The 23681-nt window shown below is 39.9% G+C and overlaps 1 protein-coding gene across 2 annotated transcripts in view; it reads right to left on the bottom strand.

The window, feature by feature from the left end:
- Positions 1–8498: 8498 nt before the first annotated feature.
- ova (ovaries absent) overlaps positions 8499–23681 on the bottom strand; it is a 132239-nt gene continuing 117056 nt past the window's right edge. For both annotated transcript variants that reach the window (XM_068384390.1, XM_068384391.1), the window contains 6 exons: positions 21932–22099; positions 21731–21829; positions 20595–20752; positions 20362–20481; positions 19933–20048; positions 8499–14304 (listed from right to left, as the gene is read on the bottom strand). In XM_068384390.1, the coding sequence (XP_068240491.1) occupies positions 9845–14304; positions 19933–20048; positions 20362–20481; positions 20595–20752; positions 21731–21829; positions 21932–22099 (5121 nt within the window). In that variant the 3' untranslated portion in view covers positions 8499–9844. The remainder of the gene's footprint in view (positions 14305–19932; positions 20049–20361; positions 20482–20594; positions 20753–21730; positions 21830–21931; positions 22100–23681) is intronic.

Here is a 23681-nt window from a genome sequence, read left to right as displayed (position 1 = left end):
CCCCTTGCTCTTTAATGAGGGGGATATCATGGCAGTTGCAGAGAGCTGAAGGAAGGCGAGTCATGACTCCCTCCCTCATCCTTACTCTGCAGCACCACCGCAGCAGCGTTCCCTGTCTGCAAAGCACCAGGGGCAGAAGAAGGGTCCTCAACATCCGTAACAAACAGCAGCAAGGAACCAGAGTCAAAAGCAACCCTTTCTACTTAAAGGCACCAGGAGAGATAAAGGAGCGAGAAGAGGACAATGTGGTCGTTCCTGCTGGGGTGGGCATTCCTTTGACCAGTCCACTGTGGGAGGATGCCTACAGAGCAGATGGCACAGGTGGATGCTCCATGGGGCTGAACCTTGGTCGGTCGCCATCCTCAGAGCAGGATACCACATCCCATTCACGCGTTCTCTTCCTCTGACCTCGCATCCAGTGAGCATGAGTTCCTATGCGAGGGGATCTGCGAAAGAACTGGCCCTTCTGGCATTAGTTCATACTATGCTAAAGAAAGAGGCTCTCCAAGAGGTCTGGGACAGGTCTCCAGGCTTTTAGTCTCCTCTTTCTGGTAGAAAAGGACTTTGGAAGCTGGAGACCAGTAATAGACCTCTCGTTAACGAATAAGTTTGTTCAACAGACTCGGTTCAAGATGGAGACTGCCTAGAAGGTCAGACCAAACGACTGCATGGATCTCAAGGATGCCCAGTTCCAGATCCCCATTCATCCATCCTCAAGGAAGTAACTAAAGTTCTCCCTCAAAAGCAGGATATACCAGTTCAAAGTACCGTTTCGGCCTGTCCACAGCACCACGGGTTTTCACTAGTTTATTCTCTACTGTCAACATGGACTCACAAGAACAGAGTCAGTCTATTTTGTTACTTTCTCCAATAAGATAGACTCTGACCATAGAGAAGTAACCTGAATCCTTCGGTAATTTGTTCGCGATGGCCTAACATTAGGCAACCTTTTTGAGGTTGCTATCAATAATATCCCTTTCACTATGGAAGAGAAATCTCTCCGATTTCTAATATCTGAAGTAAAGAAGTGTTCTCTCGAGCTTAGTCTGCTCGTGGGTGCATATGATAGCCTGTTGGGATTATCATAATCCTCGATTAATTGTACCTGCAAATGATCTTGTTCTGGCTGAATAGTTGTCGAAGCCAATGGATTCATGTTAGTATGACTATGATCTGCGTCACTTGGCCCCACAAGCGAGAATACTTCCACACAATCTTCACCTTGAAAAAAAGATGGACACCATCCCTAGATACCCGAGCTTCAGGGGACATTGATAAAGGATGACATGGAAAAGTCATGACCCGAAAGAAGATTTTTTATTCTCTCTCTCAGCAGAGGAATTATTCTATTCGTCTTTTTCTTTCGGCGACTATTATACCTGTCCTATTGGGAGGGCAGGTGACCACTCCCTACAAAAATCACAAGTAGAAGCAAAAGAACATTTCTTGCCACGACAGCTAGGGCATAAAGGATGCGGGTCAAGTTCCATCTAACTTACGAAGGAGCTGCAAGGACAACCTTCAAGGCTGGGGCAAGCTCTCGTACATACTTGCGAAGCACTCTTTCACAGAATCTGAAAAAGATAACAAGTAGAAAGTGGGGAACAGAGGTTCGAGCCATGTGCTTAGCACTGCGATCAGGCGTAATGTGAGGCAAGAGCTGCTGGCACAGTTGCTTCTGCCTAAAGTGGGGGAGATAGGTGGCAACCATACAATGTTACCAAAATCCTACTAATCCCTTGAAATTCTGGAAGAAAAGCCACAGTGCGGTAAACCCCTTTAATGACAAAGGCTTTTATTTGCATATGAAGAATTTTTTTTTTCTCTGCTAAATTCTGAGCTGTCAATTATAGATCTAAATCCAAGTCCTGTAAGTATATCGGCATACAAGGGAGATCTATACTTCATCTTACATCCTTTGAGGTTTTACATCATAAAAAGTATACAAGCTCATGTCAATGAAAAATTTAAACTTATTTATCATCATTGCCAAATTTAATCTGATATTGAATGTTAATTTTATGAAGCATGAATGTAATCAGCAATTATATAAATTTCTCATCAATTCATCATTACAAAAAATATCATAGAATCTTAATAAAAAAACAAAGATGGAATGCTGAAGTTTTCTATACGGTGATAAAATCAACTAGATTAGAGACATTGGATCACAAAAGTTTTGGCCATTATTTATTAAGGACTAATTTCATCAAGTTCAGAAATAAAAGACACAACTGGAGCTCAAAGCTTTATTTGTGAAGTACATTACCAGTATATCATTGAAAAATATAATTTACAACTCGAAGGATCTTATCATACGAAGGCTTCTACCACCACTGTCGACTCCACATGCAAACTCTTCGGTGGTAAGGTGGCAACATAATTACTTGTGTAAAAAGAGGTGCCCAATGCACTCATAACATCACTTTCTTACTCGACTCAACTACCTAATTTACTTCTAAGGGGAGAAGTATCATACTAGTAACTATCTACAAAATATTTATATCACACTGCTTAAATATAAATAATACATTTTTATATAATACCTATACACAATATCAATGTACTTGGACATTAAAATATTTATACAATTCAACTCTGAAACCACGACTCGCATCTTTCATTAGAGGTCTAGATAAAAGTGGATTAACAATTTGGACAAGTGTCAAATAGGAAAGGATCAAAGCCCTTAAATTTGCTGTTTAATAGCCAACTCAATTACTCACTCAACGATTTACAACTATGAATATCTCACTCAATTTCAAAGTGAAACGTCTTGCTAAACTCAAAATATTCATAATTTCCCACTTTCGAAAAAAAAAAAAAAAATCTGCCTCTTCAATACAATTTCCACTTTTAATTGGATATATGTCTACAGTATAGTCTCCAAACTATGAAATGAAAATCAGGGAAATCATCATTGTAAAGATTGTCTTATGAACATGATTTGGATGCTGCAGTTTTATTTAACAGTATTGATACAGTAATTCAGTACCGATACTATTGTATAGCATACAAAGCAAGTATATCAACTCCATCAATACTTGACCTAGGTTAGGCACTAGAAAACATGACAAATTTGAAAGAAATTTGTATTTTTTCTATCAATACAAACCTTGACCTCTTTATTAGGGTTTATACTTTCGGTGAAGCTGAAACTAGCCGTAAGACTTAGCGATGTGTAACTACCCCACCTCCTCTTGGCCTTCCCCGAACTGACGAAGAATGCCGACACTCGGGGGCGAGCTCCTGTAGTTTTCTTGAGGTAACACCTAAAGCTCCTCCCTGGCATAGTAGTTGTTGATCTGAATCATTGGTCACGTTACGAAGGATTCCCAATCCGAAAGGGTTCGAATCTGGGATCCTTTGCTGCCAGGAACGAAGTAGAGTATTACCTTCCCCATCGCCGTGAATGAGACGTCGTAGGCGGACCATGGAATTCACCTACTCTCTTGGTCGAAGCCAACACAAGCAGGAACCTGTCTTCAAGGTCAGGTGAAGATCTGCTGCTTGACATCCTGGGTGGTAGGGGGTCACCCTTCAGAGACTGAAGGATGCGAACCATGCTCCATGGAGTAGTCTAACTTTTGGCTAGGGGCAGATAGACTTGAAACTCCATAAGAATAGAGGCAATGCTGACGCAGAGGAAATGTTAACTCCTTTCAGCCTGAAAGCAAGGCTCCAAGACGAGAGGTAGCCTTTCACCACCGAGACAGAGAGGAGTTTTCCCCTTAAAGGTATTCAAGAAAACTCCGCTATGCTGAAAGTGGCAACGAGGGAGAAGATACCCCATCCAAGAAGACACCAACCACCGAAGGTAGTCCACTAGCCTGGTAGCTTGAGAATTCCAGATATCCGGAATATCCTCTTCGTAACTTGCTGTGTAATGCTTCAACATGATGAAGCAACCTGGTATGGATACAGAGTTGTCTTTGCCCATCTCAGCATTATCATGCTAGATGGCGAAGGGGCTGTGAAAAAAGGTACAGCCTTGTTGGTTCTACATAAGTCACTACTGTGGTGGTGTCACTTGCAAATACCTCTGAGTACCAGAGCCTGGGGGCTGTGTGGTACAGCATGTGGTTCCCCCCTTTCTTTTGATGCATCTGAAAGGAGCATCAAATCCGGGGAAGGGAGATTCTCACATGTCATCCATCTTCTGCCCGGGTCCCATTGGAAGCAGAGAAACTGGAGATTCCTCGTGCTGAGCCACCTGCTGAGGTTTAATTTGAAGGAGTCAGATGCGAGCTAGACAAACCAGTGAAACTGTGACCTCTGAGACGTAACCACTGCTAGTTGAGGAATAGGTTGATGATGATGATGATCATGCCTAAGAACACCCGTCTCTGATAAGGAACCCGGGATATTTCTAGATTTACTTCAATCCTCCAATTGCAGTAACTCGAGTTGTCTTTGTGATGACAAAAGGGAAGCCACCGAATCTGCTGGGATCAGTCAGTCTTCGGAGAGGGATACCGATCCTGTAGGCCCAGATTGACACTAGGGTAAAAATCGGCAAAACATGGGGTGCTATCAAAAGTGAGGCACCACACCTTGAACTGATATGCCTGTATGATCCTAGGTACTTCCTTGATGACGGATGTCCTGATATCTGGGAATCTAAATCCTAGTGGTCACGCGTGCACAGGAAGTCCTGTGGACCAACTGCTTGTTTGACCGTATATGCCGTCTCCTTGCCGAACACACTTTATTCCAGGAGGAGAGGATGAATACTGGAGACTTTTATAGGAAAGAACTGACTAGAAACTCGGAGATACTTTGATGAAACACTTAATCCTGCAAAGATGACGTAACGCCAGAGTCCGGATGTTCGGATTCGCATAGATTATAGAGAGAACCGCCATCACACCTAAACAGGTAGGCGAGATGAGATGTGCATGCTCTTTGTAGCTGAGCTGCAGATTCTCTTCTCTTGTTGAAAAGAGACGGGTACAGTACTCCAACCTCGTAGGAGAATTACAGCCACTACGGAGTATATCGAAATCGAGGACGAGAAAGGTGTTATGCCTAAAGACATCGGCCAATGCTTCGGATTTCAAATTCCTATCGCTGGCTGGGTGAACTCAGGCTGAGGGAGAATGTCATTGTCAAAGAGCTGAAGAACAAGACCAACATCAAAGCCAAGGGATGGTTGTATAAGCTCTCCGTAGGAGAATCACATGGATGGAAGGTTGAGGTTGCTTGAAGTCTCGAGGGAACGTGGGCTAACAGAGAGAGTAAGAGGAGAGGATTCCTTGAATACGAGTTGCTATAATCCATAAACGTAAGCATGAACTGAATTAAATCCCCTTGAACAAAGCGAATGAAAAGGAATAACCCTGTGGGGTTGCATCTACTGATGCAGATGTGAAGGGGCAGAGAAAATCCAAGGAATTGGAACCCGAAACCGTGAAAGAGATCTGACAAGTTCTTAAACTTGTGGAGAGAAGTAGAAGCAAATAATCCCAAAGGATTATGTTTCTCAAGATTTGTTCTGAATCACAGAAGAGAGGCGGCGGAGGCCATTGGTCGGAAAACTTCTGTTGCAGCAACCGCTGTGTAGAACTATGTTCTACCTGACTGGTGGCAGTGTATAGGTGAGAGTGCATGCGCTGCTAATGAATATCTAATCATTCAATGAAGATGTCAACTTGTGACCAAAAAGGAAGAGGCAGGGAGAAGAGACGACCTCATCCCTTAGGCACACGGCACATCACCCCACTAGTAGTAGTAGTAATAGTAGTGATTGTGGTGCCATGAGAAAGTTTGAGGGACAAAGAGCTGATAAAGATTGCCAACTGCATGTGCTGCCCCTTCAAGCAATTGCCTAACAGTTGAGGAGTGTCTAGAATCAAAGCTCAAAAGGAGATGAATGCATCAGGAACTGAAACTACTGTACTTGTGTGAAACTACAGATTCTAAGTGGCAAGTGAGTTATTAAGCACCAAGGTTGAAACTTGTGCTTTACCCCTCCCATCAAAGGTGAGTGCTGGGCTAGGTTCCAAGAAGGGTGTGTGCGCTAATTTCCCTCAACTGCATGTCATGGGAAGCACTACTGAAGTAGCGCAACTCATAAGGACCGAAGGATGAAAGTCTGTGTCGTCCTGATGAGGAGACTCGAAGCGATCATAGAAGTCATAGCTCCTGAGTGCTCTGTTTAAGATGAAAAGAAGAGTCTCACTGGGAAGAGAAGTGTGCATGCTTGCAGTGAGGATCGCAGCCGGTAAAGTTCTGGGATTCTCACCAGAAAAGTTCTCCGTCGAACGAAATTGGAAAAAATCACACTAATGGTCGAGGCATCCGCGATTCTTCGGTAACTGTCGGGGATTCTACACGTAAGCGGGAAGAGCTGTTCATCAAAGGAGGAGGGCAACTTTACCTCGTTAGGGAAAGTAGAGCTGGGCAGTGCTGTGACACTGAATGGTGGTCATTACTAGAGGTTGTGATGAGCTGCTCGCATAGCCAGAAGACGACTGGACACGAAGTGGTCTGTGTTGCCTCGTTGTAGATCCTGAAGTATGGGAAATCATAGAGGAAAATGTCAGTTGCTGTAATAGGTTACTGGAACACCAGGAACATGGATGAGAACTGACAAGTGATAGCAAACTGACAGGAGATAGTGAGCTGCTGGGCGAGCTGCGGGTGATCAAGAGCTGACGAGTGATCACAGGGGATGGCGTGCTGATGAGCGAGCTGAGGGCTGACGAGTGATCGCGGGCAATGGCGAGCTGAAGGCGTAGCTGCAGCAGGACTGGGTTAGGCGCGTCCGCTACACAAGACGAGTCTGCTGCAAGTAGTAGTAACCAATTGCTTCATACTCTGACGGGCCACACTCCGAAGGATTAGGAAAGGGAATAGACGAGTCCATAACCCCCTCTAAATCTCGTGTGGCGACTACTCTGAAGAGGACCGAACTCACGTACGGGAAAAGTCGTCAGCGTGATGATCAGGAATTGCCACAGGCGCAGGCGTAGAAGGCGGTGACGGGGCAGGAACAGGAACAACCGGACTTAGCCCTCCTTACGTCAGCTGATTTAACTGAATGATGTAGTGCGACGTCATTAGCGCTGAGGAAAAAACATAAAGGAATTCAAAGAAAGTCCACTCGGGAGAACAACCTAACCTGCGGACAGAAAGGGTGTCCCCCGAGAGGTACAGAAACAAGTTTCAAACTATAAACTCCCTCTGCCAGCTGCCATCGCAGAACAAAAAAGTGTGGTGTCGTTAGTGCAGTTGAAAAGTTAAAATTTTATTCAAAATCAATTATCTTTCAACTTCTATTGCTGAAGAAAACCCACTCGGGGAACTAATCTGCTGATGGGGAAGGTGTTCTCCAAGAGGCGCAGAAACATGTTTCAGACTATGTACTCCCTCTGCTGGCTGTCATTGTTAAACAAGGGAACGCGGCATCATCAGCGAAGAGGAGTAAGACCGAAGTCAAGCTATGGGTAGGCCCAAGCGGCCATCCTCACCTGCGACGGAGGCCGAGTCGCTGCACTCACGAGAATCGGGGAAGGCTGCCATCCTACGGGTTGTTTGGAGTCAAAGGGGAAGAGTTCCAAAAAGGTTTCTCCGCCCTCGAGAGAACGCCGTACGACACTTGTCACCCAAACAGCAACACACATTGTTATGATTATATATTTATGTAAAAGAAATAGAAAAATAGTCTATGGCCAGTTAAGAGTTGGGCAGAGAGAAAGACGGACGTCTACACTCAGCGAGCCAAGTGTAAAAAGTGACGATAAAAAGGTGTGTTTGTGGACAGGGTAGCTGGCTACCCCCCCCCACACAACTAGTGGTGGGAGGTTACACTTCGCTTAAAGTCTTATGGCTAGATTCAGCTTCACCGAAAGTATAATCCCTAATAAAGAGCGAAAGGGTTTGTATCTAGTGTCGGAACAAAGGAAATTTATGTTGTATCAACCTTTTCTATCCCTCATTCTGGGAAGAAATGTTGCCAAAAAAAATAATCAAACAGATTTCACTTTACAATGTATGTATGTATGTATATACTGTACATATCATTTTCCTGGGTGTAAAATAAATATCTAAATTCAGAAATATTAACTAGGATCCTGAGCTGGTCACCACTAGATGTGCTTATAGAACACTTTAATCTTATTGGGGAGCAAACTCTCAAGGTATTTCATTATAATGGACAGTCGCTGCATCATACAAGATAATTTCCACAAAGGGACACCTAAGGAGCATGTCTTCAAAAGAGAACACTTTCTCACAGTGGATATTATCTAAAAGGTTTTGATCAATAAATAACTCATTTCTAAACAATATCTCTGAATTTCCCTCACCCTCCGATAAATAAAGCCACCATTTTAGAGGAGTGTTATCGAAATGTAACTTAATGAACTTCTTGAAATTTTCTTGAGACTGAAAATATTTCTACTTGATTTAACTTGCACACAATTTAAAACAACTATTAAGGCAATGCTATGTAAAAGAAAACATGATAAGAATCTCATGTATATAAAATAACAAAGGTAAATGAAAAACTTTAATTAACTTAAAATCGAGAACTACTGATAATCAGGAGTATATCTACAGCAGTTACTATATCAATCATGCCTTTAAATGTAGGCCCCTCTTCGAAATAAATAAAGGTGAAACTTCAGAATAACCGAAGCAGTTCAGATCGGATTATATCAATACATCTAAATACGCAGTTCATCACACCCATTCAACTTGCATTCTTCAATACACCCACATGGTCTCTCCTTTGCTTAATTAATGAAGTGAGCATGCGTTCCCTAATGTAAATTCAACACATTTAAAAGTATTTTCCAGATAGTTAAAAAAATATGCGTTGTACCTCATTGAACTTTTCTCAGTTGTATGTGTTAGAATGTCATTTAGAATATTGTCTTTGTTATAAAGATACAGGATTACAATTTCTCAAACAATTTTTCACTAGACTGTAAATTTCCCCCATTTCACACATTATAAACATTTACAAAGAGGACAAAGGTCTGAATGAAAAAAAAAAAAATCATTCCATATGGGTAACATTTAAAATTACCTAGCATTTATTCTTTTCCATGCAGATTAATGCTCTGACAATAATAACCCTTGTTGAAAGATTTAATTACGACTTCCAACTGGGAGCTTCAAAAAGGTTAGGGTCTCTGAAGAGCAGAGCCAAAACTAGATAGTACAATTAATTTTTGATATTCAACAATAAGAGAATTTGGGAATACAGTATGTGAAGTTCATTTTTAAAATTATCATACACACAACACTGAAAGTTGAAGAGATTCATAAATAAATATTACTGTGCAGAAATAGAGTTCAAAGAATTTACAGAAAAATAATGAAACCTATATGGTTCTACTGTCTGGCTTTAATGTCCTTACACACATTCTGTATGAAAACTGTAACTGACCAAACATTTACAGTAACTGCAATGTCCTCTTTCACAGCTTGATGCACATTCTTCCATTCATTCAATTCAGCATCCAAGTACACTTTCACATCATCTCACTAAATCGTATCACATAGCTCATTTTTGTAATAAATATCGTACATAGGGACCAAAAAACAGTAACTAAACTGATAAATACTGTAAACAGAAATATCATACTGTGGTAATTGTAAGGACAGGAATAAATTCAGCACAGGAAATTCCTTTGGGATGCTATGTGAAGTCATAAAAATTAAAACTTATCAACAATATCAGGCAACTTAAAACCATTTTGCTTAACCTTTACCCATAATTCCTGAGTAGCTGCTAATAATTTAAAAACGAAACCAAAATTCACTTGTCCACAAAGAAAATGTCAACACTGCCCTTACAAAATTTGTTTTAAACTAAGAAGCTTTGAAAACTGAGCTAACTAATCATTGGCAAGTTGAAATTCAAGACACACATACCAGTTTCTGTATGCAAAAGTTGGCGGTGAGAGTCGCGCGGTGTAAATACCTCTACAAGGCTAACTACATTTGTCTGAGACCTTGTATTTCTTGCAGTTGCATATTTATTCATCTTTTGTTCCTTTCCAGTCCTACCATCACTGTTCGTGGTTATAACAACCGAATTAGGATACCGAGTAGATTTAAATAGGTCTACTCCATTTTCCCTTCTTTGTCGCCTGTTAACCCTCAAGATTTCTTTTGCACCCTTCTGTTTTCGCTTCAATTCCTTGCATTCATCTTTCAATAGAGTTGCCAGTTCACGAGACATTTTCTTTTTCTTTACTTCTTTCTTTTGATCAATGTCTAGTGTTTTGTGAGGTGGGTCATTTTCTATAGTATCTTCATCATCTTCCTCCTCTTCTGATTCATCAAAGAAATAAGTTACTTCATCTCCCTTTGATCCCACTAAATCAGAAGGATGGAAGCCAGTATTCTGCATTTCCTTCCATTCATCTTTACCAAGATTAAGCAATTCCCTGGGAATGGAAACCTTTTTACGCTTTCTACTCTCCTCACTTTCACCTGATTTATCTTTGGAATTGATCTCTTCCATTCTATTTCCACCCACCAATGCATCTTGTATTCGCACAGAAGACTCGGGGTCACTTCTTTCATGAAGGTCTGGGTCATCACCCTCCAAACCTTTATTATTTGCTCCAAATATCATTTCAGAAGGATGGAAGCCCGTACCGTGAACCTCTTTCCACTCGTCCTTGCTTAGACTTAGTAATTCTCGAGAAAGTGTAGACTTTTTTGGTGTAATCCGAATGGTGTCTTTTCTAAGGTCCTCTTTTAAATTAGTTGACTTTTTACTATGCATTTCGCTATCATCAGACTCTTCATTTTCTGATTCTTCACTTGAACATCTTTGTTCAGAACTCAGATCAAGAAGACTCGAAGGATGAAAACCGCGTAGTTGCATTTCTTTCCATTCATCTTTTGCGAGATTGTTCAATTCCCTGAGAAGAGGCCTTTTTTTCCGAATGCCATCTATACTTTTAGACTGAGAACTAATACTCTCATCCTTAGGGGTCTTATCACGACTTGAATTTGATTCACTAGCTGCAAAACCACAAGATGACCTATTAGCCCCCACACTTGACTGTAGCTCATCTACATTTAGCCCCGGTTCCAAAGATACTCTTGATCTTCTTTCTTTACTTTTCCTGTTTACACTGAGAATAGATTTATGGAACGGCATGTTTTCCACATTATCAACCTCATGTGATGTACCACTTGGGGAATTTAACTTGCTCAAGTTACTTACTGGATGGCACAAAGTGCGTGGGTCCTGTAGTGAAATAGGAACTTTCTTTCTAGCAATACTACTAGCCTTCCTTCTATTATCCAATTCAAATACATTTGCAGCAGTTTTCTCATTGCATGTATTTGAACCTTGGAATAAATTTACCTTTCCTTTATCATATGAACTTACCAACCTTTCTGACAGTGGGCCTTGACCCTGCAATACTTTTTTTAATAATGGTGAAGTTGAAGAACAAACAATCACTGGAGTAGGATCGAATGGAGCTTGTGAATCTTTTTTAGCAGCTTTTAATTCATGTAAACCCGAACTAGAACTATGCACTGCTTTGTCTGATGGAAATAATGTTCTTGCAAGACTGCTCAGACCATCAGGATCTCCTGTTTCTTTATGGTGCTCTGCACTTATTGTAACAGTTTTAATTTCAACTTCATTATAATTTCCTTCCCTCACTTCTTTTCTTGAAGACCTTTCAGACTCAAAAACTCCTATGTTGCTTAAGGTTAACCCACTTTCTCTCATAGCATCTAACTCAAATGGTTCTTTCCTTCCTACATATGACATGCTTTTAACAACACAACCACCTGTTTCACCCAGTGTATTATGTACACTATTACATTCACTGCCTTGTAACCTATTTCGATTTATAAGCGTTGCATTCGTAACACCTCTATAATGATCAGTAAATGTCTTATCTTTCCTACCACTGACAAATTGTCCTACATTATTATTATCACTATTAACATCATCATCATTATTATTATTGTGTTTATTGCTAACATCCATTTGTGATGAATAAGAACCATACCGAGTGTCTTTATTTACAATTATATCATACTGAGCTTCTTTATTCAATTTAGTTTTAGAATATGATGGCGAATTTCCATTTTCATCCATGTAATTTAATAACACATCAGAGGATTTGGACGACAAACTCAGAGCTGCCGAATACTCACTCATATTGTCCTGAACAATACAATTCTCTGCATCTTCTTCAAAACTTTTGCAAAACTCTTTTCCCATCTTCTGTCTCTTGTTTGCTCTTCTAGGAATGGTTCGTTCAACAGATCTTCGGGTTAACTTGCAGTTCTGTACATCAATTGACCTCAAATCTCCAAGTCCATTACGATTGAGTTCCCGACACTCATCCTTCAGGAGTTGTGCAAGTTCCTTAGGCACTTTTGTGGATTTACCATCACCAAACACTTGATCTTCCAATGAACTATCCAACACTTTACTTTTTAAAGCCCTATTATCTAAATATGCAAGCTCAGAGTAGTCTCTAGAATTACCTTCCATACGGTTTTCATTCACTGACTTCACTTCATTAACACTTCCAGAACCTACCAATGAGCATATAAACTCCACTCCCTTGCTCACAGTATTCACAAGATTCTTAAACAAACTACCAGAATTTTTTTCTGTTTCCAAGTTAAACTTCTGAGCATTATATTCCTCAGTTTTTCTCTTAGAAAGACTGTCATTACATTTGCTCTCTCTCAACATGCTTTTCTGTTCATTGGATGGTTCTGTGTAACTAACTTCTGGTCGACATCTAACAGAATTGACAAAGGCACCCGACTGATTTAAATCTGAAAGAGCATCTAGTTCACTGGATATACTTTGGATACCATCATGCTTTCTCACATCTCTCTCCCTATCACTGGAAGTTTCCACTGGGTAACTCAAAGTCTTCTTACACTGGGGTCTACTTGTTATAGATATCATTTCATTTTCTGAAATATTTTCCCATGAAACCACCTTCATGCCCACGTTAGAAACATCTATGACCACAAGCTTCCTCCCAACGTAATCTTGAGGATGATCTTCACAGCGGCGTTTGCGTGAATTTGTTGTTGTTTTATCATGTGGCTGTACAGAGGGAATGGATTCCTTACTTGAATTAAAACCTTGGCTTACAGAAGCAGGATTTTTCAGGACATTAGGAGGCTGGCCATTGGTCGCCAAGTCCCCTACGCGTCCAGCATCACAGTGGGACTTACAATTTGACGACCAATGGCTATTCCCATTTTTTGGCAAAGAAGATTTGGAAGAGCCTGGCATTTTTGCACCAGAATGAGGATAACAAGATAGTCCATCTAACTGGGAAGGGGCATGGTCTGCTTCACTACAAACTTTAACTCTTCCACTGTCATCATCATCACTCGAAAGATCGATCACTTCAATTAAGGAATTTATACTAGGAGTGGTGGTACCAGTAGTATGAGGTAGCACCAAGCTACTGTTTTCATGTAGCCGAGGCACATAATTCTTTATACATGTTCTTGAAGGATTTTCTTGACACTGATTCAAAGTTTGAGGTGAATTACTAACTACACTGTGACCAGATACATTATTTGCACTCACTGAAATTTCACTTGTATTTGTATGAAATTTCCCTAAGACACCATAATTCCCTTGTGTTAGTTGTAACAAATCACTATTGGAAAGCAAGTACGTATTACCAGTCTGTTGTACTTGTTGCCTTTTAGACAAAGTGTCCCTGTTTATTTTCGAACATTTTGGTCCCGGGGCAGGCACACCTTTTAAACTTAAAGCCTTATAATGACTGTTAGGCTGCCGCTGGGTACTATGATTAATATTACCACTTGTATTTAATAAAGAGTGGTTCTGTAACAAATTTGATGGTGTTATTGGCAATATCGATATAGTGTCATGATTAATTATATCACCGGGATTAAATGCAAGAGGGTCTTGTTCGGAAGACTCGACCTCATTGCCCCAGTGGTTATATTGTTGGGTAATACCAACATGTCTGTTACTGACAGGGACGGCTGGCGGATGAGATGATGATGATGCCCCAAAATTAAGTGTTGTTTCATTTGAATCATAAAATAGCCTTAGTCCTTCTTCTAGCTTTGGAGTGCCATTCAATGTTATTCCAAAAGGACTAGACGAGGACAAGATGGTTTCTGGGTAATTGCATAACACATCACTAAACATACGTTGCGGTTCGTCCGTTAGATCGATGCACGGAGCAGTTGGCCCATTGAGACGTGTTACCCTGTCGACAATCCTCTTTTGGAGACGCTTCAGAACTACCGATACAGGACGACACCTGGAAAGCAGTTTTCGACTCTTCCAGTTTAACCCTGAAATCAATATCAATACATTAATTATGTACAAATTGAATAGAAGTAGAGCGAGGCAATGCATCAAGTCATATCGCTTTAATAAAAGATATAAATAAACTACTACTATTTCAAACTATATTTGAGTTATTTTCCAAGAAATAATGTTTTAAATTTATAGAATTATCTCAATTGTAGAATTTAAGCTTTACATAGAATGGTGTATCAGAGCATACTTGGCAAAAAATATATAAAATTTCCCTCTCAACATGAAATATTGATGGCAACCAACAATACTTCTAAACTAAAAACAATTAGTTAACTTTTAAATATTATTATACAGTCTGATTACTGATTCTGAATAAAACTTGTTGCCGCTAGAACCTTTCCAGTAACTCAAATGGTAACCTTTACAAATAAAGGAAAAACAAAAATTATATTTTCCCACCTACACAAATCCGAGTTTTTTAAAATAGGGAAATGTCTTCAATAGAGCTGGAATGGCTACTCTGTTGAATTGGTTAACGAGGTAGTTAACAACAGAGCGAGTCTGGGCAAGAAACCTGGCCCCACTCTTGATTTCTGACGTTCACTTCATAACAGAGATGGGTGGTTGAGGTGTAAGTTTAACTTTAAAGACCTCAGGTTTGTATAGCAAGGAAAAATGCAAACTAATTCTAAAATTCATTTGTTCCTACTAGTGACAGATAGGTGGGCCGGAAGTCCCCTAGAACTGATCTGGTAGGTTCCCTTTTTTCCCCTGGAAATGGAAGTCTGCCTGGTCTCATAAGGGAGAAAAGGACAACTCCAGTAACCCCCTATCTGTGTATGATAGGGATGAATACATACATACATACATACATAGATAGATAGATAGATAGATATGTTCAAAAGATTAGGTTGGAATTTGGGACCAATGTTTGAGCACTAGGACTCAGAATACATCCAGCACAGAGGAATAACTAGGGAAAAAACGCATAGTTGCACCAAGATATAAAGGCAGAAGGAGATTTGTTGGCAAAATGTAAGTTAGTGGATCATAGGTAAAGTCTATGCCTAAAATGTGGACCTACAGTATCAATTAAACATGCCAAATGAGTGCACATAAACTATAATTACTAAAGAAAAGTCATTTAGTTCAACTCCCTCAATTGAGAATATCAAGAACTTGTAGAGGGTTACCACACAGAGCGTGCCTTTGGAGACTGCGAATGCAGATGCCACAAATGTTATTAATGACAGCAGCTCTTCTTCATTCATTCCCTCTAGTCTTTTCCTTCTAAAGGTTCATAATTATTTTAATTTGCCTTGCTTCAATTTTCACCTCTCACTTAGAATCAACTGTAGAGCTAGCCCAACACTTGAAATTCAACTAGTTTGTTTATGAAAAACATCACAATTTCAAGCACCAATAATTATTATTTTTCTAACAATACAAACCTGAATCCTTTATAAAAGAGTAAACAACAGCACTGTTGACCTGGAGGGTAAACAAAAGCATTCTGTGCAGGAGGCTAGCAGGAATGTAAGGGAGGTGGGAGTTAACCCGTTTTCCTGCATGGGCGAAAGAACTCCCCATTCTGATCCCAAAGCTATAAGATTTGCAGGGTGGTGAAGTAAGACTTAAACCTATATGGACTCAAGTTTGTATAGTTAGGAAAAATACAAATTACTTAAAAATTTGTGATTTGTTCCAAGATGAATACAAACCCTTGTCCTTTACATAAGACTCACAGTTAGGAGGGGGCAAGCAACCTTATCTGCGCTGACCGCGAGAAACCTCTATGCCTAGGTCACTCTCCCGGCATCTATTCTCACTTCTTTTGCGAGGGAAAAGTTGCAATCCTTGGGTTTGAAAAGTATCATCCTTTTAGGCTAAACCTCCATAACCGGGTTTGTTCAGTCTAACTTCCTGACTCTTCCCATGGAGTAGACCGTGTTACCAGTGCCACCTTGTTCAGTCTAATCTCCTCACTCTTCCCGTGGGGTTGACCAAGTTACCTGTACTACAACCCAATGTTTTCTGTGAACTCTTTCTTGCCTGGGTGAAAGACCTTGATAAGAGGAAGAACATGGGGAGAAGGAAAACATGTACAGTACATGCCATTGACAAACTTTCACTCTCTGTAAGAATTCAGATGCAATCTGGTCGAGGACATAAATCCCTTGTTGGCCTGTTACAAATGGACCCAAGGAGAAGGTGTCCAGAGACTTATGTGTAACCTCCCGAAAGTAGTGTGCCATGAAGGTCAATTGTCTCTTCCAAGGGAGAGCTAGGAACTGGCAGAAGGGCTTTACCAACTCCTGTAGTTGTGTTAGCTTTCCATCTGAAGGGAATGACTTTGCTGCTACCCAAATCCAACTTCCCCCCTAGTTTGAAGCAAGGGTTCATTTTTTTTTTCGGACCAAGCCTTCCCTTCAGATAGAAAGGAGTAGCCAGTTGTCTAAGTAATACATGTACTGGAGTTTTACTCCTGGGTGTAAGCCCACAATAGCACTAGGATGAAGACTTGTGAAAACCTGCTGAGCTGTTGAAAGTCCAAAGCATCAAGTCCTGAACTGGAAAATTGTCTTCCCTAAGCAGAACTGCATATACTTCCTGCTGAGGGAATGAATGACTATCTAAAAGAACATATCCTGGAAGTCCAGTAATAGCATGAAACTCCCTTTCCGGATTCCTGCTAAGAATTTGTTCGCCATCTCCCTCTCGAATGGTGTTTGTAGGATGAACCGTTCGAAGTGGATACATTGATGATCGGCCTTCAACCTTACGTGTCTTTTTCCACAAGAAAGAAATAGCTGTAGAAGCCTAGAGACCTGTTTGGGATTGGCTGAAGGGCTCCTTTGCACAGCATGGACTTAACCTCTTGGAGTGTGAGGTCCATTTTAGACCCATGGGGGTATGACCGGAACATCCTCACTCAGGAGAGACTAAGGGCGAGTCTGTGACCATTATACAGTGCCATCCTAAGGACTCATACCGTCCATTCATCAGCCCCGTGCTCCTGCCACTTCCTCAAGTGGTTCACCAGGCATAGCCCCATCTGTGAAGTCTTGGGGATACCTCCCTCTCCTCTGGCTGTGAGATCGTTTCCCACTTTTTCTGCACCTGCAAGGTCCCAAATGGGCTTGGAATGACGGGTACTGTACTGGTGACCATCCTTTCTGGAGGGACTGCCCCTGGAAGAAGGGATCTCACTACTGGGACACATCTAACATTTGTTTCTCCGCTAAGCATGAGATCATGTTGGAGGGTTTGGGTCACGAGGAAGATCATGGAGTAGAACTACCACCACCTGAAAGCCAGAAAGAGACTGCTCCCTGAAAGAGCAAGTCTTAGCTTGCCTTTCTCAACTAGTCATCTTCCTCAAGTATGAAGACTGTGGATCGATGAGGGGCATTTTTCAGATCCAGTGCCTCCATATTTCACCACCTCTTGTGGAACTTCCCTACTAACGAGTCCTGTCTCTTCATTATTATTACTTGCTAAGCTACAACCATAATTGGAAAAGCAGGATGCTATGAGCCCAAGGGCTCCAACAGGGAAAATTGCCCAGTGAGGAAAGGAAATAAGGAAAAACTACAAGAGAATTTTAAGATTAAAATAAATCTTTCATATATAAACTATAAAAACTTGAAAATCACAGGAGGAAGAGAAACAAGATAGAATAGTATGCATGAGTGTACCCTCAAGCAAGAGATCTCTAACCCAAGCCAGTGGAAGACCATGGTACAGAGGCTATGGCACTACCCAAGATTATACAACAATGGTTTGATTTTGGAGTGCCCTCCTAGAAGAGCTGCTTCCCATAGCTAGTCTCTCTTCCACCCTTACCAAGAGGAAAGTAGCCACTGAACAATTACAGTACAGTAGTTAACCTTTTGAACGTAGAAGAACTGTTTGGTATTTTCAGTGTTGTCAAGTGTATGAAGAAAGAGGAGAATGTGTAAAGAATAGGCCAAACTATTCTGCGTATGTGTCGGCAAACATGAAATGAGCCATAACCAGAGAGAAAGATCCAATGTAGTACTGTCTAGCCAGTCAAAGGTCTTAATAACTCTAGCGTTATTATCTCAGAATCTAGTGTGCCGACACAGACAATGGTGGGTCAAAAGTCGATGGCCTTGCTTCCTGTGAGGACCAGGTAGGCATATCTCTTCATGGCCTAGGGTTTCCAAAGATCTTCCTTTGTAGCAAAGATGGAGACTGCTCTGTATCAATAGTCCAGCACATTGTTGTTGTAAAAGCTACTGCTGTTTCTGTGAAGGTGTTGTATAACATGGACCCATGTACGCCTCTCTCATGGACACTGGAATGTCTCTCTGAATTGTGTTCCTTCCTATTGAAAGGAGAAGGGTTATGAGAGATTAGTTCTCCTTCCCTCTTGGAAAAGGAGAAATCTCGCTTGTATGTGTGTCCTGGTGGTTAGCAGTAGCATACCCTCTCCAGCTCTCTGGGAGAGCGTGAGGATAGCGCTGCTTACTCCCCTAACCTGACCCTGAATGGTGTGTGACGAATGACTGGCATGAGTCCGCTTGGTGACTGCTCATGAGTAACGGTATACACAGGACCTTCTGCTCTTGCACCCTAGGTCTTTGGGGAGCACAGAAAATCATGTAGCCAATCTGCTTCGCCTGCTCAAATTGTGTCCGTCTTTCTTTTCCCGGAGCAGAAAACGGACTGAGGTTCGAACATATCCTGCATTTCAACTTCAATGAGTCATACACCTTCCTTCAGTTCTTCCTAGGAGCTGTAGCCCGGGGAACATTCAGTTCAGACCCTGAAAAGGTGGGCCTGAGTGATGAAACGGGATGGTTCCCTCCTCCGATTCAACAGCCATGACGAAGTCCAAAATCAGCTTTGGCATAAGGGAACTTTTGAGACGAAACGAGGATCACGCTACCTTAAAGGCCTGTTCGAGTGTCATAGGTGTAGACAAGAACACCCAAGAACAAAGAGAGGGCCCCCACTACAGGTGGTGATCTGCGGTTGCCTCACCTTGTGCTTCACACTGGTGTGTGGAGGCTAACATCCTTACACGAACCTACTACCAGTGCTATAAAGGGGGATGGAAACAGAGCCTGGAGATGAAAGGATACAGTAATCAAACACCAAGCTTTGTTTAACCCATTGAGAAATGATGTATTTTCCAGATACTCATCAACAGCACCAGTCAAACTAAACGTGAAATGAAAATGGTTTACAGAGCATATTTTATAATGTATAGTAAAGGTCCTCAACAAACAAACTTGATAGGTTCAAAGAAGCTGTTTGTAAGTAGAGTTTTGTTATATTTTGGCCTACCTAACCTGAATCTTATGCCTATGATTTCCAACTAGAAATATCAATAAATAGTTGGAGTTTGGTATGAAATAAATATCTGGTTAATGCATATGTTATTTTGCTCACTGTATTATATATAATATTTCATTACATTATTTCCTTAACTTTGTTATTTTCCGTTGGATTTGTGTCTGTATTTCTGAATGTTTGTAAGTAGAGACCTGTACTGTAATCTCAATGAATAACTTTTTTTTCATATGGAACTACTGCATGGTATACAGTATATTCATAATTCATAAAAAATATTAAAATAGAATAAATATAATTCCTCAAGTAAGCAAAGTACAAAAGTGACCAAAACAAACCTGACTCTATTGTTAAATGTCGTTCTCGTTTCTGTCTTTTAGTGAAAGAATACAGATGGCACCAAGGCTGTTGTTCTTTGTTGGGACGCCACACCACAATCCAACGGTTGTTGCACCTAAAAAAAAAAAATAAAGAATAAAAAATTAAAAAAAGTCAGCTCTACTATACAGTCAATGGAATAAAAATACAGAGGCCAATTACAATAATGCATATGAATAATCCAATGAGCATTGGAAATACAGAAAATCAAAGTACTATTTATTCAAATTCCTCACATAAATGTAGTGAATATTAAAAAGATCGAGGTCATATTTACGTTTATGAACCAAATTACTAAACTGAAGATGGCACAAATATCAGCAATAATGCCTCTATTCTATCATTTTTGTAAGTGGTTTAATTAATTCATAAAAAAAGCAAACAGCTACCTGTCTCTGCTAGACACAATGTCCGTGTGTGGGGTTGCATGAAGATGGCGTTCATAACGTATGACGAGATGCTGTGATGCTTGGTACTTATTGCGGAGTTTGGAGTTTGTCAAAAGAAATCTGCAAAAAAATATATATTACCAGTGAATTATGCATTGAAGAACAACAAAAGTTAACAACTTTCACGACCAGACAATTGAAGAATGGTCAGGAGAGAATTCTCAAAGCCTTACTTTCCAAGTGGAGAGGTCAAAGGGATAGACTCAAAACGAGGAAACATCGAGCCTATAAGTTTTCTTGGTGGCGACGAGCTTCTTTTCCTTGGGGACATATAAGGCTCAATGCCGGTATGCTTGGCAGGTTGTAACCTGAAGTATGCCAAGAAAGGTACCTGCAAGAAATTAAAGAAAATAAAATCATAATACCCAAACATTGCACAATATGCATAGAAATTTCAGAATTTTTCTAAATAGCTGCATTTACCTTGAGGACGATATATCTATTATAAAAAAATGAAGGGAAATAAAACCTAAAACAAATGAGATCACTGCCAAACGTTGTATTCAGTATGTTGTTATACTTATCCATAATTTAACTACTGGGAGTTCAGCATAAAAGTATGTAAATATAATAAATTAATTAACTCCACAAAATCATTTGGTATACAAAATAAAAATTAATTTGGTAAAACTATATTTAGAAAGAACAGTTTTATAAACCCCATAAAATAAGATATTCTACATCATGAAATGTGAGGGAGAATATGATGAGAAGTAAGATGTTTCAACAGAGAAAATAAGCAGGTGGTTGTAAAATACAAGAGTTTAAGAGATTTAATGCCCTCATAATACACAATATTGCTTTTGTTATTGTCAATACTGGCCAAGATTGTTGAAACAAACATAGACCAACTTCGCAAAAGCGCATAATTATGAATGGGGGGAAAAAAAAAAAAAAAAAATTACAACAGCGTATACTGTATGTCTGAGTTCTGTTGGCCAACAAGGCATGAAATTTTACCAGCATCTGTACACAATTGAAGTTGTTTTATGGCATTCCAATAATGCACTGGTTACTGTACATGAATCTTGCATCATAACAGTATCAATATCAGACAGACTGTCAACATAGTTACTGACATAGTAACCACTCATCCACTTACCGAGGCAAAGAACAAATCACTCTGAACAAGATAAAATAATTTAAGGAAAAGCTTGGATATTTATAGGAAAGAAACCCTGGGTTTCAAAATCAATTATGAATAAGAACAGAAGCCAAAGACATGAAATTAACAATTAACCAAATTTAAAAGCCAAAAATAATGCAAATATCTTGAAGATAATCAAGTTGTATCGAACATGCAACTCACTTGTCCTGCTGGCTCAAGGTCTTCGTCAGCTGGTTCAGGATCTGGAGAGGGGGGTACCGGAGAGGGAGCGATATCACCGCTACACTTCTTTTCATGAATCTGGAAAACATATGTTGGTGAAATAGGTTTGCTTTTAATAGCAATAGAGGCTCTAAAATTAATTTTTACACTTATCCCAACATGAAGATTATAAACACGCACCTGAACCTCACGGAGGCTATAGAATTCATTTTCACACTTGTCACACAGATATATGTCAGTTGCAGCAGGCTGGAAGACAGCTGTTGTTGTGCCACTACTGCTGACCCGCGTTGGAGACAACAGCAGCTTCTTCCTTAAGCTGGTGTCATGGTTCGATTTGTCATAATCCTGAAAAAAAAGAAAAATATATATAAAATCGTCTGATTTTACTTTTTTTCCCCATCTCAAGTACAGACGGTCCTAAACTTACAAACATTTGGAGATACTAACACACTTTCAACTGAAAATAACAAAGATAAGATAAAGAAATGATGTAGTAAAAACAATATATCATTTAATACAGTAAGCAAAACATCATCTGTAATAACTTGATATCTACTTCATATAAAACCCTCCTGTGTTCACTTTCATACCTGGAAATTAGGCATGTGATTCAGGTTAGGCCTACCTTAGGACAAATTAAACAAAATTAGACTTGTAAATAGCTTCTTGGAACCAATTAAATCTGTAAGATGACGACCTTCTGTAGTTTAAGTTTAAAGTATACAGGCTAAATAATAAACAACCGACAGACCTACGTCATTTAACTGCATGTTATATCTTATGGTTTTTCCTGATTCATATATATTTAATTTGACATTTTCCATGATAACTGGCTGAAAAAATGTACAGAAAAAAAAATATATACAGTTGGGCACAGGAATTTCTGGTACACCTCCTATCTTTAAACCTGCCCACCATCTCTCCCTTGACTGTCCGTTTTGTTACTCGCCGCGAAGTAAGGGTGTGACAGTGCACTTTATCGGAGCGGGAAGTCCAAGTTAAGTTATCAAACCATCTCTACTAATTCTAATTACTTAGAAAAAAAACCTATTTCTAAATCATGGGTAAACATTTAGGCTGCTGCAAAACGACAGTAAAACTATCTTGTACTTGTAAAATCTGTAGTTTCAATCTTTGTTCTAGGTTTATTTATTTCTTTATTTCCTTTCCTCCCTGGGCTATTTTCCTTGTTGGAGGAGCCCTTGGGGTTATAGCATCTTGCATTTCTAACTAAAGTTGTAGCTTAGCTAGTAGTAATAACAACAAAAACGACAACAATAATAATAATAATAATGTCGTAAACACTTATAACACCTTCCTAAGTTTGCTTCCTTTGTTCCAAGATTGAAGGTGGGCAGACTTTCCTAATCTTAACTGCACGATGTTCCATTAAGAAGCAAGAACACTTGCCAAGTTATCAGGTTAAAAACTGTCGTTATTGCCAAGTCACTTCTTAGAAATCAATCTGATAAACCATCACAAAGAAAAACACATGCCACCAATTCCAGCTTTACAATGAACTTGAAGTGTTCTGCAACACAAAATGCCTCATTCATTATAATAATTCCAGCATTACATGCTTCATTTTGAATCTCTAATTACAATAGTTTTCTATATTTCACGATTAACAAAAACTGAAAGTGCTGAGAGCATCTAAAATGTTTATCAGTTAGTGTTAATAACATGTGGTTATCAGCAAGTATCAAGAGATAAACACTAAATGTGCTGAAATGACTACTCATAACAGGTAACTTGAAAACGACTAGGAAAGCTCGATTTACAGCCACCAAAGGAAGGGCGTTTCATTTTTTGTAACACACTGTAAATAAAGTATATCTCCCACATGATTATTGTATATATATTCCATGAACATTTTCAAAATTCCAATTCTATAAAAAATTATGGGTAACTCCAAAAAGAAATTTAA

The sequence above is a fragment of the Palaemon carinicauda genome, chromosome 12, assembly GCF_036898095.1.
Source record: "Palaemon carinicauda isolate YSFRI2023 chromosome 12, ASM3689809v2, whole genome shotgun sequence".
In the NCBI taxonomy this organism is placed as follows: domain Eukaryota; kingdom Metazoa; phylum Arthropoda; class Malacostraca; order Decapoda; family Palaemonidae; genus Palaemon; species Palaemon carinicauda.
The sequence above is the reverse complement of the archived record's forward strand: the minus strand, read 5'-3'. Positions and strand labels throughout refer to the sequence as shown.